We start from the raw sequence: 20402 nt of genomic DNA, 5'->3' as shown, positions 1-20402 counted from the left end.
GCGAGAGCGGGAGGCGCCGCCGCAGCCGCCACGGAGGGAGCTCCGGGACGGCAGCCCCCGCGGGCGCAGGGCGACGTCTTTTCAGAACCCGAGCCGGGGAGACTCGTCCTCTGCGAGCTCGAACGGACGGTCTGGGATCTCCCGGCCCCGCGGGCCGAGGCGAGGCTGCAACCGGAGGGCTGAGGGGAGACCGCGCACGCCGGGGTCCCGAGGCGGCGAGAGCGCAGCTTAGAGGGACAAAGAACTTTGCAAACGCCCCCCGACACCCTGCGAGGGCGAGCGGCCGGGACGAGGTGGCCGGGACCTTGGGGAGAGCCTGTGGATGTGCTGCGCGCGGGCCGGGAGCCGCCGCCGCCTCAGCGAGAGGAGGAATGCACCGGCCGCGCCGCCGCGGGCCGCGCCCGCCGCTCTTGGCGCTGTTGGCCGCGCTGCTGCTGGCGGCGCGCGGAGCTGCCCAAGGTAAGGACGCCCGCGCCTCCCGTGCGCCCGCGGGCTCGGAAGCCGGCCCCTGGCCCTGGCCCTGGCCGGACCTTGTTCTCGGCCAGCCGGGGCCCGGCGCGGGCAGGAAGCCGCCGCTCCCTCCTCGGGGGGCGACCACGGGCCCCGGGGAGGGTCTTGCCGTTGCGATTGTGGCCGGCCGGCGAGGCTGGGTAGGAGCCCCGTCGCGAGCCGGGAGTGCGCCGGAGGGCTTCTTGGTCCCCGCACGGCAGCAGTTGTCAGCGCTGACAGGAAGCGTGGAGCGGGGCTGGAGGTTGTGGGGTGATGGGGGGCACTTCCGTACTGCTCGTCTCCCCATCTCTCACTAGAACCCCATCGCGCCCTAACCCGGGTGGAGGAAATGTGTACTGCCCCCCTCCCCAACCAGCAAGCCCTCTCGGGAAGCGCGCTCCAGGAGGGAGTTTGTATTTTTCAGTTGTGCCTGTGAGAGCCCAGGCTGTCCGCGAACCGAGGCAGACAAAAGCCGGGTCCCGTTGGGGCTCCAGCGGCCTCGCCCTTCACCGCGCCCGGCTCTCCTGACGCCGGAGGGTCACGATGGAGCCAAAATGCGTGCGCTGACGCCTCCGTCGCCACTTTGTGCAAAATACGCTGTCACAGCCGGCCTGCTGCTCCAGAGTGCCCCGAGGATGCACGTGTGTGTGTGTGTGTGTGTGTGTGTGTGTTACAAACAAGGGGGGAAAAGCCATCTAATGCATACTTGATTTTGGTAATCTCCAAAGACAATTGCAACAGTTAGAGAAAGACTCCGCCGAAAGCCCGAGCGTCTTAGTTCGCTGCGGGAAGCTCGGCTCCTTGCTGCGCCTGGGCCGGTACACAATGAGAGGGAAGAGCCGGGCTGCGCCTGTGGATACAACCGATTCATTCTTTGGAGGTTGGAAGGGGAAAGTTGATTAAAGTATCCAGGATCGTGGGCCTCACTTTTAACATGCATCCCTTGAGGGAGTTCTGGAGCCTCTGGACTGTTCCTTCCCCCCACTCCCAACCCCAAACCTGTGCGGATAAATAGGTCTTTGCTCCTTTATCATGCATCTTTCGTTTTTAAGTTTAGGGCTTTGCTTAGGAGAAGAAAAGGCTGTGGGCTATTTAAGAGCAGAGGGTAAAAGATCTATTCATCGCAAATAATTCGAATGCAGAGTTAGTTTTTTACTGAAAGTTTGCTAATAATATGCTTGATGGAAAATACTCTGGAGAGTAGTTGTGTGTGAATTTTGGTGTCTTGGAAATGATCTCTGGGAAGCGGGAACAACATTTTCGGAGGATGATTCTGTAACTGATCCTATAGTGTGATTGTGCTGCAAATCTCGAGGCTTCTCCCGGTAAATACTGCTCCTAATTGTAATTAAGAAGGACCTCAGCAGGGAGTGCACCTTCCTGATGAAAAATCCTACTGAAATGTAAACAGTTTGGTCACAAGGCTGTTTTGCTTTTGTGATGCCAAACATCTGGCCCTGTGCCACAACACCTGGGTGAAAAGTTAAAATGCTTACAAATGAAAACATCCTTCTGATGTCCAGTTGCCCAGCAAACTGAGGTGGAGATATCCAGGGCACTTCTAAGCTAGGACTCCTGGCTTGTGGCCTTGATTAACTCAGTTATTTCCTCTGTTGACTCCTTTACTTTGCACATAACCTTTCAGCAGTGGTTACTTTTAGATCACTGTTGGGGGTGGGGTGGGGAGCGAGGGGGAGGGGGGGGGGGACACCTTTCTTTGGCCCTTTGCCTTTAGGTAAATGCCCATGCAGTGATTTTGCCCAGTGCAAGACAATTTTGTTAGCAGCCGCCCAAATTCTCTCTTTTAATTCTTTATGGGCTTTTAGTTTTTTTTTATTTTTTATTTTATTATTATTTTTTTAAGGAGCATTGCCTATTCCATACTTCTCAGTAATGAGCTTGAATCTGTTATTATTGCTTTATTTGTTGCTTTATAAATCCTTTTCTGTGCCTTTGAATGTTTGCTCTTTTCTCTGGGACAGGGTTCCAGTGGAAATCAGATTTACTTTCCCCATATGATCTAGGGTTCCTAAGGTAACCCAACCAGTGACTCAGGAAATCAGCTTAATGGGAAAGTTGTTTCATTTATTTTCTAAAAATGCTTAGCATTTTCCCTGTCACATTTCTGTGTTGTGAGCCAGAAGGAGCAAATCTTTAAATTTATTTTTTCTGCTTCATTTTTGATCTCCCCATCTACCTCCTGCCCATCCATAGCTAAACCTCTCTGGAAAGCTGAAACTGATAGCTGCGCCCAGGAAACTACTTTGGCCTTTCTCGTGATCTTTCATTTGTTTATTCTGTGGTTCGGCTGTTTAGAACCAGAGGATGTGACCTGCTACTGTGTTTGCCGTCACTTTGTAAACCTTCCTACTGCACTTATATAGGTATTTGTGCTATCTACTATTAGAATAAGAGTCTCTTGAGGGCAGTAAGACGCTCAGCTTTCCTGGTGAAAATATTGAGGGCCCAAGTCCGTGAACCCCAGCATTATTGAAGACACCTGAAAATCCTCCCCGGCTGACTAGGGGGAGCCACATGGAAGCCCCATAGACAGAGGATGTGAACAAATGGGCTGTGGCAGTGATTTAGAAATATTTAATTTCCAGTACTGATTTGGCTTTATCTGTCATCTGTTTTGCTACTCCGTTGCCTGGGAATATCTGCATGGTATTTAGTTAGGAGCCCTTTTAAAAACTCTGTTTTGGTCTATAATATCCTCTCTTTCTCTCCTCCATGTGAACATAGACTCTAAACTAGACTTTTAAAGTTTCTAAATGGTGTGTATTTGCATCCATTAGTATCAAATTTGAGTATGATTTGATGGTGATCACTTCCTACAATTCAAATATCTTTGAAAATTTTACACAGCATTCTATGGGGAATGGAATGCTTTGCAGACCATGTGGTTGATTTGAATGTGTATGTATATATAAATGGCATATATATATAGACATATACGTAAGTGGCCTATAGCTTTTTATCATATGAATGGACAATAATTTTATTGTTCATATGTGAAAGTGTGCAATCTCCGCTTGGTAAAAATGCAACATGGCATATTTTAAAAGATTTTTCCTTTTCTTGCCCCATCTTCTAGTATGAAGGGAATGCAGTAGAACTTAGCAGAATAGCTTGATTGTTAAGTGCACAGACTTTGGAGTTTAACAGACATTAGTTTGAATCTTTTCACTGTGAAATATTTGGTGTGTCGATTTGTTTTTCTGAGCCTTACTGGAGTGTTACAAAGTTTAAGTAATACCATGTATGTCAATTACTGTAGAAGGGCACCCAGCCTAGAGTCTTTTTGTGTGTGTGTGTGTGGGGGGGTGTGCATGGTCTGGGAATCAAACCCCGGTATCCTGCATGGAAGGCGAGCATTCTACCATTGAATCACCCGTGCACTCTAAGCCTAGAGTCGTAACTTGTAACTTTGAATTGAGGATAATGCAAATTACCAGAAAGAATATATAAAATTTTACTTGCATTTTTATGGGCGTATGTTTCATAGGTATATCAGATTCTCCAAGAAAAAATACAACCATTTGTATTTGCTTGGAGCAGTTGCTGCATGGGGCAATGTGTTAGTCATATTCCAGGGTAGCTCGAAAGGTGTTAAGTGTTGGTGGTGGGTACTGGGTCTTGGCCCGGGACAGCGCACTCCATGGCGTCCCACACTTCTCACTGCCCAGTTTTCTTCCCACCAGGTGAGCTGTTAATGGGGAATGGGGAATGGTTCCAAATCCTTGTGACCTCAGCTAAGAATTAATTTCCCTGAAAAGCAATTTTAGATGTCACTGTTTGTGCAATTTAAGAAACACTTGCATAATCCTTAAAATATTCTAAACATTTTGCAAGCATTAGCTTCATTCACTACAGCCTTCCAAGGCAGATGGTATAATTATTCCCCTTTTGCAGATGGGCAAACTTAGGCCCAGAGAGCTTAAGTTACTCGCTTTAGGTTAAAGGTTGGGAGTATTTCTGGGTTTATGGTTTTGCAAACCTAGGCAGTCTGACTCCAGAGTTCATGCTCTTACCTTACACTGCACAGGGTAGTCTCTCCTGGTTTGAGATTTACAATTTACATTCTCTTTATGCAAGTGCCAAAGGCAGTATTCCCCTGGGATTTCCAAGGGCAGCCAAGTGACGTTTTCTTAGTCATAATCGAGGGGTTATAAAAAATGATTGGAGACAGCCAAATTCAATTTCCCCTCCCTTGCTTGAGTTCTCTGAGTGAGACTTGCTGAGATCAACTGGAAGTCAAAGTGCCTCTATGTCCAGTGCCTCTGACCTGGAAGAATTACATGGCAATGAACTTCAACTTAAATGCAGTTTGGGAAGTTTGCATGGTAGTTTCCTCTAACCAGAGATGAGATGTATTTTGATGAAGTGCTTATGTGTTTGCATCTTGGTGTACATAACTCTGGCTGTAGGCTGAGGCGGGGCGATATGTAAGAGTGCTTTCAAGTGGGACAGCCGGCTTGCCAGCTCCGAGGGCCTGCTGTGGACCAGACCACGGCAATTGCTGCCCCAGCTGGGAAGCACTCAAGCCTGCAAGACGCTTTTCTCAAACAGAAGGGCCTTCGCTTGGACTCGGCCTTACCCTGGGGTGGAACAGGAGACAATGTCCAGTGGACATGCGAAAAGAAAGACATAGTCTTCTGCAAGTCTGAGAAAGTTCTCTGGAGTTGAAGAGGGAGGGGATGGGGGCACTCTTCGAAAATCCTTAACTAAATGCAGCTGCTTGTTATACGGAGTCTGCCTTGCATGCCAGGAATATCTAAAAAGCTAACGAATACAAAATAAAAATAAACAGCAGTAAAAAGGCTCTCTCTTTGTTGCAGTAAGCTCGGTTGGGGTTTTCAGTTTGTTTAGGAATGGGATAATTGTGGCATCCACTTTATTTTGGTAAGGCAGTGAAACGTGGATTAATGTTATGTCATTGGGAAGCTACCACCACCTGAGCTTTTTCCTTCACACCCCTTCCCCACCCCCCAGAATGGCCAGGCATGGACATCCACAGGGCTTGAGACTCAAACTGGTGCCCCTGAGTGAATTACATTGGAAGAGGGCAGATAATTTAATGGGATAATCTTGGCAGGGCCAGCACATTTAGCACCCCATCTCTCACTAATAGAAAGGCAGTAGAAGGTTACAACATCCTCAGATGAAAAGGTTGTATAAAAAGACTCTGCTTAACAGTAACTGTCTGTCCATAAATAAGGTTCTATGGAGTTTTGATCCAAAAGCTGTTATTAAATACTGATAAGCCAAGCCTCATAATGTTTGGCCTCCTTAATTTCCTTTTTTTTTTTAACCCCCATAGAACTATGTATGATATGTATATTATATATATTTTTTTTTGAGGGGGAAGGGACCTAAATAATCAATTAGCTCAAACTATTTTTTTCTCAAGTATTTCTGTACAGAATGGACCTGCTTTTATAGCCATTTAAAGAGGTGGTGCCGAGTAACAGAAATAGAATGGGACTCGAACTGACAGTTCTAGTGTTTGAATTGAGGGTTTTGCTGCACACTGGCTGTGTGAGTGTGGTCAGGAGTTATTTGACCAGCTGAACCTCATTTTACTTGTCTACAAAATGGGCATAACAATATCTGACTTAAGGATTTTTTAAATTATTTAGAACTGAGTGAGGTAACAGATGTAAAACACTTAACAGCACTGTGGGCCTGGTAAGCATGCAGTGTGTAAGCTGTCGTTATTATCACGGCCTCACTGGGGAAAACAAAATGTGGCTCCAAATCAGTGGTCAGTATGCTGCGTGATAGAACTAAGGTTCAGAGAGCAGCAAATTGTACAATATTTAAAACTCTTGAGTGTTTTGTTTTATAGGGAACATACATAGATGCTCACTTTAGATCTGAGCAGCACGCAGGCCAGTTCTAGGGACCAGGATGGGAGAAGAGATTCCACTGTGCAGTGGTGTGAGGCCTTAAAACAAAGGCCTTTTTACAGAACGGCGAGCTCTTTGGGGAAGAGCATCCCTCCCTGGAGCTTGGTGTAATTCCAGAATCCTGCAATGGGGAATGTTACATTTCAGGGACCTTCACTCGTAATCTGACCGTTTTCAGCTCCAATATCCAAATAATCTTGCTGAGAACAACTTGAAAGAGAAGGATCATGGCCAGAGGAAAGAATCCTGAGGTGCTCTGTTAGCCATTTCAAATTTCTGAGTGTGCATACACGTGCATGCATGCCTGTGCGCATATACACACACACACACACACACAAAGTTCATGTTACCCCACGGAGAGGAATAATGAAGTGTGTGGGAGGGGGAAGGGGAAATAGAAAGAACTTCTAAAGACCAAGGCTGGGTTTGTGTTTTTTATTTTTAATAGTAGAGTATGTCATTCAATGCTTTTCAAATAACATTTATTATATACAAGATACAGTGCTAGTGCCCAGGAAGAAAACATTATCTTTCCTTCAAGGAGAGGTAGAGGAAGGGAACTCTCACTTTTTTGAGCACTTACTATGTACCAGGCATGAAACTTTATTGATTTTAGGTTTATATGTCTTAGTAGCTCTTTGATGTTAGACTTATTGACCCCATTGTACAGATTAAAAAATCAAGTCTCTGAGAGGTGGTATCTTGACCACCCTCACACAATTATTATGTTGGGATTTGGGATTTGAGCCTATGCATTTTGACTCAAATGTATACTCTTGCCACTATCCTTAAAGTGCAATTGGGAGACACTGATAAATAGACATGTTCTTCCACATACCAGCCGTGTGGAATATAATTCACTTGTCTCCTGTAAGTGAATTATATGAAAGGGTTGTGAAGAAGGTACTGTGGGCATGCAGAAGCGAGAGAGACTGATTCCTACTGAAGGAGTTGGGGGGGTCAACGTAGGAACATGAGGACCTTCATAGACTCGTGAAGATGAGATGAGATAATGTAACATGCCTCACATGGTGTGGTGCTCAGTGAGTGTTCTGCTGTGGTTATGCAGTCAGTGAGGGACTGACCTGCCTGTGAAACCTGTGTGCACTTACTTGCTCCACTGTGTTCCTTTTCAACAGGCATGTGGTTGTCAGAAGAGTTTAAGTGGAAGGGAAGCTAGCAAGATAGTTCCTTTTGCATTTTCCTTATCACTTGCACTCATCCAGGCTTTTTGGACTCAGCTCTGCTTTGTGGGCCCTCCCCCACTGCCCTGTGTGGGTTGTTTGAGAATCATGGTGCCTAATCATAAACTGCAACAGTCATGGAAGTCTGTACTGAATTTACCTTTCTCTCTCCTTCATTCATTCATCGTACCTTTTTTTTGGGACTTCCTGTGAGGCAAATATTCCGCTAATCATGGGAAACAAAAGATGAATAAGGCTTGGTCTTAGCCTTGGAGTTTTTTTCACATGACAGGTCTCTGGCATAGGTTGCTAGCTGATCATCAAAACTACTTCCGTCTCTTCTTGGGCACATGACTGAATCATGTTTCCCAGTAACCTTGCAGTTAAGTGGGGCCATGCAACGAAATACTAACTGATGGCATGAGAGTGGAAGTAATGAGGGTCATTTCTAGGCTTGGCATACAAAAAACTCAGAAAGGTTTTCTTCTTGGTAGAGTTGAGCGTGGCAACCTTAGATGTCATGAGTTTTAGTTTGTCAAATACTGCCAGGATGCTATATACCCGAATGGAATGGCTTTTAAAAAGGGAGTTTATTAAGTTACGAATGTACAACTCTACGGCCATAAAAATAGTGAAACTAAGGCATCCAAAGAAAGATAACCTCAACTCAAGAAAGGGCCAATGACGTTTGGGGTTTCTCTGTCAGCTGGGAAGGCACATGGCGACTGCTAGCTTTCTCTCCTGGCTTCTCTCTTGCGTATCAAAGGACTTCCCCGGGGATGTTTTCTTTCTCTATCTCTAAAGTCTTCGTCTGTGTCAGCTCTCTCTGTCTGCACTCCAAGCATCTCCAAATGTCTGTGTCTGTTGGCTCTGAGCTTTTTCCAAAATGTTTCCTCTTTTAAAGGACTCTAGTAAAATAATCAAGACCCACCTTGAATGGGCAGAGTTACATTTCCATCTAATCAAAAGGTCACACCCATAATTGGGTGTGTCACATCTCCATGGAAACAATCCAATTTTACAGGATCAACATTGTAAAATAGAATACAATAGATAATATAAGAGTGTATTACACTAATAAGATGGGTATTGTTTTGGGAAACTTTAGTATCAATTATCTGTGTATTGTATTGGGTTAATAATCAGACTATTGTAATCAAAAGTTTGAAAGCCACTGGCTTATTGGAGGCAGACAAATCAGTAGCTCTGTATGTTGGAGTGTAGTCGTTGTGACAGTAGTGATTAAGTTCTTGGTGCTCTGGAAACTCAGTTAAGAAAGTGCCTGGGAAGCAGAGAAGGTAGAGTTTGTTTTCCAGGCAATTTGTGTTGGCTGCCTGGAGCACAGTGTTAAGAAGGATTCTGAGGTTTCTTCTGGGAGTGTTGTGAAGGAGTGTTGAGCTAGGACAGCAGCATCTGCTGCAGGCTTGGGGAGATGGAAGAGAGTCTAAGTTTGTGGCTGAACACTTCACATGGCGTCTGGGCCCCCTCCAGTGAGGGATTCCCCTCCCAAATTACTTATGGAGCACAGATGTGTCTCTAACACCATGCTGAGCATGATGGGGAATTATATAACATAGTTGGCAATTATAGATGCAGAATCCTGAGGAGGGAGTGCTTTTTAGGGAGGAAGTAAGATATGATGCAAATCCTGAAGGACAGGAAAGATTGAAATGGAGAGCAGAGCAGAGGAACTGCTTATTCCACTGAGTAACGTTGCTGCAAAAGGCTGAAATTCTGCAGAAGGTTGCAGCCTCTCTGGGATGCGTGGATTGGATTGTTAGGCAGGCTGAGCCTTCTCTCTGGAATGAAGTTGGTCTCCAGGGGGTGGGAGAGTAAAGATGAGGGAAGAGGGCTTTGAGTGGTGGCTGTTTCGCTTTTGCATAAGACAGGTATGGGGGTAGGGAGAAACAGAGTTTTACTGGGAACAAGATGACTTATTTTTTCTCTCCAAAGGATGCCCCAGAGAGTAAAAAATACAGTACATTTCAGGTCTGCTTCACAAAGTTATATTGTGTCTTAGTCCCCCTGCTGGAATTTTGTTTTATAGTGCAGCCTACTAAATACCCAGTCTTTTGCTTGCTTAATGAAAATCATAATAGCATAGTAATAATTAACTCTTAATACAACCATGTGATGAGATTGTGAGCCATTGATTGTACACCACGTATGTGTGGAATGTTTGTATGTTAAGAATGTATGTGCTTGTAGGTTGTTTTATCATAAAAATTAAAAAAAATAATAAACACCTAATAGGGACCATGCTACATGCAAATACAATTCTAAGTTCTTTAGGTAGTTCACCTTACATGGTCTTCAGGGCAACCCTATGGGATAGTCACTACTATTGTCCCCCTTTTCCAGATAAGTAAACTGAGGCACAGAGAGGATAAGTAACCTGCTTAAGGCCATACAGCTAGTTATATGGGAGAAACAGGGTTTGACCCTAAGGATCCTTAGGTCAGGGCCTTTGTAATCATTATGCCATACCGCATTTCTGATTTTTCTTTTTTTCTTTAATCTCTGCCTAATGATTAAAAGTCTGTATAAGATGCCAGTCCAATAGCTGAGTCAAAATAATTATAATTAAATATTCTATTTGTGTAGGGCTTTGAAGTCTACAAAATTGTCTCATGAACAATATTACTTTAATTCTCTGAATAATCCAATGAGGTAGAATCTTTCTCTAACTTAAGCGTGTGAGGTTGGTCACTCTCTAGCTGGTGGATGTCTCTGAAACCCAGCTCTTTTGACTTCAGACCCAGGACTCTAAAAGAGAATCTGCACTTGGGATGAAGGACTCTGAAATACTGATCTACATAGTTTTTACTGCATTTTCTCCAGCAAATGACTTTGCCTGATTCTCATTTGTTCCCTCCACAAAATCCTCAAATCAGTTATACCTTTTAGACACAGTTATGAGAGATTTGTCGGTGGGGCCTAGAGATGGGATTCCCATAAACCTATAGAAAATTCACTTACAAATAGACTGAGGGTAGCTATCCAAACACTAAGAATTTCCTGAGTGGTTGGCGATTGCAGCAGGTAGCGGAGAAACTGTTTTGTGAAGAGCTTTGGCATCAGAGGCATACTCGCTTGGTTCTGGGCTTACCACTTACCTGCTTTGCCAGATGGTCTTCAGAGGGTCAGAGCCTGTTAAAGGGGCATCACGGCAGATGCTGAATAAATAGCATCTCTCTTCTCTGCTGAGGAAGGGTGGAGCTGAGCTGAGCTGAGCTGAGTTTGCCCAGTTTGGTTTACCATAATTCAGTTAAAACAATATGTCACTGCCAAGGAGGAATGAGTGAGTTAAGGGGCAGAGAAAGCCCAGGGCCTAACACTAAATTGATCTCCTTCCCCAGGAAGAAAACTCTAGGCGTTGGGGATAAAGCTTTCCACCCCTACACTGGCAGTACTGTTCATCCTCCCCAGTCTGTAGCTTGATTCTATTTTAGGAGCACTTGCCAGATTTCATGGTTGTGTTGAGGTTAAAACAATATAAATGAGATTGTCAAAACGTTTTACAAATAACTTCCCTGCATCTTTGCCTCTGGACTCAGGTTTAGAACGTTTTTTAACCAATTCAGGATGTTGGTGAATGAAAGTGGCTTCCCCCAGATTCATGGAATCAAATCAACAAAGTGATGGATCTGCCTGCTTAGACCATGAGTGTTGGTGTAAAGAAGGGGAGGGAGGAAAGATCCAAGAGACACAGCCCTTTACCTGCTGATTGATATGTCCTGTGCAAACTACCAAGAAGCCACCGGTAATTCCATTGGTTAAAGATTTATTATGCAAAGAAAGTGGATGCAGATCCTTTCCCAGACGAAGCTTACTGTTTTTGTTAGGGAAGCAAGATTAATACAACCAAAATGGTATGCGAATAATACAAGCACGGATTGAATTAAACCTCAGCGCTCAGGACCCTCTCCCAATCTGCAGCCTCATCTCTCTGTACCTTAGCTCCCTGCCCGCACCATCCCTTCTCCTGCCCCCAGTATCTCCTGGTTACTTGTTCATCTGTCTCCAGTGCTCCCACATTCAGGAATCCACCCTGACCTGCTTCAGCTGTCTGTCTTTCTGAGCCCCCTGTCCCCCCACCGTGCCCCCTCCCAGCTCTTACCCATACAGGCAGTATCCTCACACCGGCCACTTAAGTCACACTCCTGATTCATCCCAACAACTACATCTTAATCTTCATTACCATAGCCATCATCAGTCATTGAACAGCTATGCATGCCACACTTTGTATTTTGTAGTGGAAACTCATGATTTTGTCTCTCTGATTTCAATCCTCCCTCCGCATTTCCCTCCTTCTGGGAAATGCCCCTTTATCAATTTAGAAAAGGAACTGCTCTTGCCCATACTTCAGCCTTCCCGTGGATAGTGCCTGTCCTAACCCCTGCCCCCAGCCTTCCTGATCATAGGCCATTGATTGTACACTTTGGATGGGTTGTATGGAGTGTGAATAAAAGAGTTAAAAAATAAATTCAGAAATGTATAATGCAAACAAAAATCATCCGCAATTCCTATCATCCAGGGATATAAGCTTTGATAGTATTTTATATACTATGTATAAAAGGAGATCACATTTTTAACCCCTGAGAAAACTGAGGCTTAGAGATGTTAAGCAACTTCTCCAGGGTTGCATAGGCAGTTAGTTTCCATTATACTGCACACACTTTGTAAGGGCAGGGACCAGATCTTAAGTTCGTTAACTATAGTTCTGGCTAACACATCTTACCCAGTGCAGATCACTAAATGCGTGTCCAGTGAATGCTAAATTATAGAATTAAGTGCCATGAGGAAAGTACATACAGTAAGGTTTGTGGATCAAGAGAGAAAGAGGCCCACATTGGTAGGAATTACTGGGAGGGCTTTCTGAAGGAGGTGGAGATTGAGTGATCTAATATTGACTTATTTTACCCCATTATGCAGCCTTAGGAGTGGCCAAAGTTGGAATACTTGAGTGCTTGCTTCCTGCTGTCAGGGCTGTGCACTGCCCAAGACATAATGATGATTTTTGAGCTTTTCTGAAAATGCAAACATTAAAGTGAAAATGTGTCTATGTGGACACTGCAAAGAGGGGCAGAGGAAGAGATGTTATTGTGTCCAGAAGGAAAACAACAGACCTTGGGGCTACAGGAAATTAAGACCTAAAGAGATCAACCTAAAAGAAAGAAAGCTAGGGAAAGGGAGTACACCTAGAATATTCTCGAAGCCCCACTGACACAACTTTCAGCAGACCTTCCGGTCTGTTTAAGGCCACCTCCACCCCCACCCCCACCCCCCACCCCCACCCCCCACCCCCACCCCTCACCCTTGGGTGTCATCTGACGCCTTTATACATGGTGGCTTTTGCATGGGCTATTTCTTCCTGTAGTAATATCCTCCCCCTCATTCCTTCTGGTCTGGCTTACATGTCATTTTCCTGACTTGCCAGACTAAGTTGGGGTCCCACTTATTTGCTTTTGTAGTGCCTTGTATTTTAATAGTTTCTTTGCAACTTGTAATTAAATATTTATTTGTGCAGCGATTACTTGTGTAATATCTTCTCTCTCACTGGATTGGAAGTTCCTTACGCTAGAGTCTGTGTCTCAGCCAGTACAGTGCTTAGTGGCCAGTTTAATCTCTACTTACTTTTACTAAGCTTTGTTCTTTCTTCCCAGACCCTGGAATACCTCCAGTTTATGTTGTTATCACTATATAGTAATTTAAAAAAAAATGCGTCTTTGAACAACTGAAAATCTCAAGGCTATCTCTTGCAAACGTTGAGGAATCCGACCCTGTAAAAAGATAACGCAGACTAATTAAACCTGCCGTGGGCTTCATTTTCAGGGGAGCAGTGGGCAGCTTGAGAGCTGGGCTGATTCTGTGTGATGGAAAGTCTGTGATAACTGTGGGTTCTGCTGCATATAAATTAGAATCACTCTGCCCTTAATTGGCAACAAATTAAAATCCCCCCTTATAGTCCTCCCCTCTCTCTTCTTTCATGTGCACTGTGTTTAAGAAAATGTGTGGAAAATACTGGCGCCCTGCCATTGGGGAGTGGGCTGTGAGCCTGCAAGCAGGCTGGGGCTGAGGGGTGACCCTCTGGCCCTGAGCAGCCTTCCTCTCCCTCCCCTCTGTCCTATCCCCTTAATTTCTTCAGGAATTTTGAAGGTGGTCTCATTTCATACCAAGGGAGGTATCTCCCTTGGGACGTTTTTACGCTCTCTTCTTTCTCTTAATAAATGATGGGAAGCAGTTCTCTTGAGTTTGGAACTTGCAAGCAATCTGCGGTGCAAATATAGCCAGAAAGAAAAAATATATATATAGCCAGAAAGGCCCGCTTGTCCTTGGATTTCCTGCAGTGCCTTTTCAGACTCCTGGAACCACAGCTTCAGGCTGGTCACCTTTCATTCACAGAGTAAAGAGAAAAGGGAGTTCGACAGTTTTGGATGGGTTTCTTGGGGGCAGAGGCAGTCAGGAAAGCCTTGGGCTGTTTGATTTCGTGCCCAGCTGGTGTTGTTCAGAGTGGTAATTGCTCGACATGCAGGCCAGGGCCAGTGGGTGCCAGGCACCAGGCTGGGTGCTGGGGCCACAGGCATTTCTGCTGGGAACCCTAAGGGTGGCCGTGCTGAGAGTGTATGAAAGATGACTGCAGTTCCACAATGGCTGTGGATGTTGGTCCTGGGAGGTATGAAGATGGGAGCAGCAAAATGAAGCTCAGGGATGGAGTGGCAGAGAGGGATCAGGAAAGTTGTCAGAGGGGAGATTTCACTGGAAAATGTGGCCTGGAAGGCACTAAGACAATAAGCCATAATGCAATTTTCTATAACATTGATAATAATGTGTGGGTTTATTTAGATAGGTGAGCACACAGAACTCTACTGTCTGTTATGGTTGGGTCGCAACTGAGAGATAAAGATCCTTCCCCAGACTCCACGCTGTGAGCCAGCCCTTCTCTGGGAACCTCAGCTTTCAAGCCCAAAGCAGCTGCAACTCAGCAGGAGGCCGAGATCCTCATGTCTAAGTGCAGGGTATGGTGGTGGACGTGGGTGGTGGTGGGTGGTGGTGGGTGATGGGTGGAGGGTGGACGTGAGTGGTGGTGGGTGGTGGTGGAGGTGGGTGGTGGACCTGAGTGGTGGTGGTGGGTGGTGGTGGAAGTGGGTGGTGGTGGGTGGTGGACGTGGGTGGTGGACGTGAGTGGTGGTGGTGGGTGGTGGTGGGAGGTGGGTGGTGGGTGTGGGTGGTGGACGTGAGTGGTGGTGGATAGTGGGTGGTGGGTGGTGGGTGGTGGGTGATGGGTGGTGGGTGGTGGGTGATGGGTGATGGGTGGTGGGTGTGGGTGGTGGACGTGAGTGGTGGTGGGTACTGGGTGGTGGGTGGTGGATGGACACAGCCCAGGTCTCAGTCTTCCCAGACAACCACTCTACTATGGTGGAAAGAGAACAATGGGGCTTGGGGTCTCAGTTTCTTTTCCCCTCCCTGGGGGATTCTAATCCACATCCTGAAGGTTGTGCATGATCAAAGGAGATGGAGGGTGTAAAAACACTTCGTGAACTTTCAAGTCTTATCTGACATTGAAGGGCCTGAGAGCAGGCATTGTTCTAGGTGCTGGGTGGTAAATAAAGCATTGAACGAAACAAAGGTCCTACTCATGGAGGAGTTAGAAAATAAAGAGATGTATGTTATAGCCTAGCTCGTGCTAGAAAAAATAGAGCAGGGCAAAAGAACCGTGAGTGACGGGGTGGGGTAGGTGCTATTGCATGGTGAGGTGGGGAAGGCCTCTATGCCAAGTGTCTCTGGAGTAGAGACCTGCAGAAGTGAGGGGAGAGCCCTGTGCTCTCAGTGGGAGGCGTCTTCCAGGATGAGGAGCAGCAAGTGCTAAAGAAAGCCTTGAAGTGGAATCATGTTCTGCTGACAGTACAACCATTGCTTCTTTTCCCACTAGCAACATTTATAGAGCTTTTACTGCGTGTCAGATAGTATTCAAGCATCACTTGATCCTCACAACAACACCATTATGTAGGCTTTCTTATTATCATACCCATTTCACAGATTAGGAAACTGAGGCACTCTAGCAACAAACTAGGCACTCAGATGACTGAGAAATGGGAGCAGTTCTCATTTATTTAAGGGTACACAGTGTATAAGGGAGCCTTGCACCTTGGAAAAAGTGCATAATTTGGAAAGTAACAAAGATCCGGACTTGAGGCCCGGCCTGTCACTCATTGCTGTAGAATCTTGGACAAGATGCTCACCCTCTCTGGGGTTCAGTTTCCTCATTTATGGACTCATGAAGCTGCAGAGGATTATTATGTGTATTAAATTTTGAGATTCAGATGAAAGCATATTGCAAACTGTATAGCACCATGAAGATGTTTTCTCGCCTCCTCCTCTTCCTCTTCCTCCTTGTACTGCTCCTTCTTCCAATTCTCATTCCTGGTCTTTTACAGAAAGAGGGAGAGAACAAGTAAGAAAAGGAAGTTTGCAACTGGTATAACTTCTTCTGTTCTTCTTTCCCTGAAAATTCATTTTCTGCCATTATCGCTGAGGGTGAATTGATTATAGTACCCAGTTGAATTTGCAAACTTTTTTTCTCTCTAAAAGAGTAAAGAACTGAGAGGTAAAATGGTGCTGAGGAGTCTCACATTTCTAAGGAAATTGCTTGAAGTCCTAGACCCAAATCAGTCTCTTCCACAATACCAGGCTACCTGTAATCCCCAAACCTAGAATTTTTTGGTAGTGTTCTCTAATTCCACATCGTATAGATAGCAGGTACTCAATAAATGTTAAGTAAGTAGCCCCAGTAACCACCCTTCTAAATTATTCTTTGCATTTGCAGAGATCTGTGGGATGAATGGCTAAATCCAAGGGTTGTGAGAGATGGGTATTATGGGGCTACAGAATGGGAATGCTCAGTTGAAGGGACTTATTCCAAATTGAATAATTGGTGATAGGCACGTGGGTAACCTCAAAGCTGACCAGTTATACTTTGCTTCCACTACATGGGCAGTGGGTCACTAAGTTTCTCGGTTTTGTGAGCCAGTGTTTATTGAGCACTCACTATGTGCCAGTCGCAGTACTACATGGTAGAAATACAGTGGTGAATAAGACAGAGATCCTGCTGCTTGCCCTCGGGAATGCCCTTCGAAGCTGCTCAGGATATATGTTTAATTTGAATGTTTGCTGATGCCCTTCCTGGCACCTCCGGAGAATGCACGGAGGTGGTGATTGCTGCAGTGGCGCTTGCTGTGGATGCCTGGCAGGCGTGCACCCACCTAGCTGGCACTGCAGCTGGTGCCTGTGGTCAGACCCAAGGCCTCGAGTTTTGCGTTTCTTGTGGGCAGAGGCTTCTGCAGGAAGCTCCACCAGGCCCTGCTGCTGCCCGCCTGCGGTTGGGATCACAGCCTCCTGCGGACTGTGACTGTTCTTGGGAGTGAGGCCCCCAGGGGAAAGATCCCTGTTGTGTGCTCCAGGGATTGGGGAGAGCTGCCACTAATGCAGCTAGGTGAGGGCAGGAGCCCTCAGTGCTGGGTACCAGAAGCAGGGGGTGAGCCTTGGTCAGGGCGGGGAGTGAAAGGGATGAGCCTCCTGTCGCTCTCAGAGAAGGGTATCCTAGCCGTCACAGCTCCCCAGGGCTGAAGAGGCCCCTGATACCACTGAAGTCAAAATCCTGGATTTAGGAGTCAGATGGATCCACTTAATTCATTGTGACCTCATGCAACCCTCTAAGCCTCAGTTTCCCCATCTATGAAAACTGGGCTACTAATCATATTTACCCCATTACGATTTGGTGAGGTGATGACACTTACTGAGCATTGACCCATCCTGAGAACACATAGTAAGCCATCAATGAATATCAGTTAGGTTGCAATCTAGGGGTGAGGAAATTGAGGCCTGCAGAGGTGGAGGCGAGAGTTGACCACCAGACTCTCTCAGTGCTGGAGGCAGGAGTAGAACCTGAGCACATTGGTGTCCAGTGCTGGGCTATGAATAGGTCAGCTTTCCTCTCTGCCCGTGGTGGCCCCGTGCACGGCTGGCCGGGCAGTCCCTGGAGTTAGACAATGAGAAGGGATTGGGATTGAGAAGGTTTGGGATCGCCCAGGGTGGCCAGCAGAGGCTGGAGAGTCTCTTTCCAGCTGGACCACTGACCAGACCACTGCTGGCAGGTTCACTCGATGGACTTAATTTCCTTTCTGTGTAATGTTGTGGTTCGAAGCCCCCTGGAGGAACCAGAGAACCAGAAGGGAGAAGCGGAGGGAACATGGCAGGATCAGATTAGCATTTTGTAAATCCTGACCATGTGCCAGGGACCGTGCTGGGTGGCAAGAATACGAAGGGGCCCGGCTGCTTCTAAAGAGCCCTTGGAATCCAGGACTCAGGGGGGAGGGCGGGAGGGACAGGGTTGTAGGGGAGACTTGTAATCAGAGGAATTACAGTTCATTTTGATTCGAGCCTTAAGTGTGAATGGTGACTTGTGGCCCCCAGACGAGGCTGCCCATGGCACTGCGAGCCTGTCTGTGTGCCAGAGTGCAAAGCTGTCAGCACAAATGGCTGACCCCAAATGGCGCCTGTGACTGGGAGTGCAGAGCCCCCACACCTTCCCTGGTGCTCTGGAAGGTTCTGGCGGGAGGGCGGTAGGGTTGGAGGTCAGGCCAGCTCCGGGGGTGCTGGTGGATTACATTCCTCATTTAGGAACCATCCGAGGCTCCACGGAGAGGGCTCTGGAGCTTTGTAAGTTTTGCCTTTAAGGTGTTACCTTCAGTCCTCTAGATCTCCTAGCGTGGCAAGTCCAAACCCCAGCCATTTGCACCATGTGCTAATTTGAGTGAAGTAGAGGAGAACAGGAATAAAAATACCGAATAACTGAAATGCTGGCAATTTTTACCCCTATGAGGGAGTGTTTTCTGCCCTTAACAAAAAGTCCTGTTGAAAATCTGGCAAACTTGCGACTCTAGGTGGTGGATGTGACACTCAGGGAAGTGGGGATGACTTTGCGTATGTACTTGGGCCTGAGCTAAGCAAGTTCATGAAGCAAGTGTCCTTGAACTCTTAAGATTGTTAAAATACAGTTGAAAGCTGCAGAAGCCTTTTGGAGATTCTGGATGGCGGGAGAGGGAGACTTTGAAGCCATCCTATTTGAACACTTAGAACTTTAAGTGCACCTCTTCAGACACTTTGCATTCCTAAATAGTCAAGTGCAGAGAATATTCAGGAACATAAATTATCCTGCTGATACTAGTATAAAAACTCCTTATCCCCTCACTAAATATTGACTTAGAATAATAGGATTTTTTTTGAGTTTTTTCCAAATAAATTGATTTTTAATTTAGAGACTGTCTCTAAGGAAACTTAGAATGTATATAGGTATAGAAAATTTGGGAAAAAAAAGTAAAGATATTTCAAGAATCAGAATATTCTCCCCTTTCTTCCATCAGAAAAATTCATCCACACATATTGTTCTGAGTATCTTTTGCTTGCAAAACTCTTTGCCAGAAACTGAGTGAGCTACCATGATTTAGTTCCTGTCCTAACAGGGGTATGTGCATTTGTGTGTGTGTGTGTGTGTGTGTGGGTGGGTGGGTGGGTGTATGCATGTACTGTCTTTAATGGGAAAGGAGAATAAGTTTTTTTCCAGAATATTTTTTTCCTTGGGAGAGTGGGTAGAATCAGGGCACACATAGCAGAAATAGCTCTGGACTGGGAACAACAAACATTGAATTAATTTTCTACACTGTGTCTAACTTGCTGTGTGACCTCAGTGAAGAAACTTGCCTTCTCTGATTCTCATGTTCTCATTTGCAAAATAGTGATGCTGGATCAAGCTTTGTGAACTGGCAGTATCAATATCACCAGGGAATTTATTGGAAATACAGTGTCAGGTTCCATTTGAATCTTTTTTTTTTTATTATGGGCAAGCATGGGAATTGAACCTGGGTCTCCAGCATGGCAGGCAGGAACTCTGCCTGCTGAGCCACCATGGCCGCTCTCCACTTGAATTAGAACCTGCATTTTAACGACAGCCTGCGGTGATTTGTGAGCAAATTAAAGTTGAAGAAGCATTTCTCTAAATGCTCTAAACAGCCATTCCTGTTTTTTTTAGTGTTTTGTGGTTTTTCTAACTATAGTAAATATTAATATATGGCTATGAAGCATTTATTCAAGCCTGGACCAAACATTCTGCCGATGATCTCTTAACCTCCTAAAGTTTGTACTTTGTGAGAGAAAAGACATAAAGGCAGAAACATGCACAAATATTTATACATTCGTATCCAATGCTATATGTAAGTATTTTTCCTTTTTGTATGTATTTTAAGGCCCTGACAGTATGGTAAGGACAGTTGTGGAGAAAGGGGAGGAGGAGGTGGGAAGATAAGGTAACTGAAGGTGGAGATGGTAATGAAGAGAGATCTCCTGAGCTGACAAGTAGTACAGAGCAGCGGGTCCTAACCCATGGGCCTCAGAAACATCACAAGCATTACTGAGAACCAAGCATTGTCAAGTTATTGCAGAAAATAATGTGTCCTATTTTTTGAGTATTTGTAAGTATTGCTTTGATGAATCGAATAACAATTCTTAGTGACTTTTTGGCATTCCATATTCTCCTAATTGATACTAAATGTTAAACTTGCTAGAAGGGAGGGTGATTATCATTTTTGCATTAAAAGGGGTTCTCTTATTGGAAACTGTTGGGTGCCTCTGAGATAGGAGATAATTAATAATGATAATGATGATAACAAAAAATTGGTGAGAACTTTCTGGGTGCCAGGCACTGTGCCTTGCATGGAAAAACTTCAAGCATCTGCTAATGAATTTCTAGATAAGGAAACTG

The 20402-nt window shown here is 45.6% G+C and overlaps 1 protein-coding gene across 1 annotated transcript in view; it reads left to right on the top strand.

Annotated features, from left to right (window-relative positions):
* Nucleotides 1-371: 371 nt before the first annotated feature.
* ROR1 (receptor tyrosine kinase like orphan receptor 1) overlaps nucleotides 372-20402 on the top strand; it is a 432218-nt gene continuing 412187 nt past the window's right edge. Inside the window, exon 1 of the mRNA XM_077119359.1 lies at nucleotides 372-459. Coding sequence (XP_076975474.1) covers nucleotides 372-459 — 88 coding nt within the window. The remainder of the gene's footprint in view (nucleotides 460-20402) is intronic.

The sequence above is a fragment of the Tamandua tetradactyla genome, chromosome 11, assembly GCF_023851605.1.
Source record: "Tamandua tetradactyla isolate mTamTet1 chromosome 11, mTamTet1.pri, whole genome shotgun sequence".
NCBI classification, from domain to species: Eukaryota; Metazoa; Chordata; class Mammalia; order Pilosa; family Myrmecophagidae; genus Tamandua; species Tamandua tetradactyla.
The sequence above is the reverse complement of the archived record's forward strand: the minus strand, read 5'-3'. Positions and strand labels throughout refer to the sequence as shown.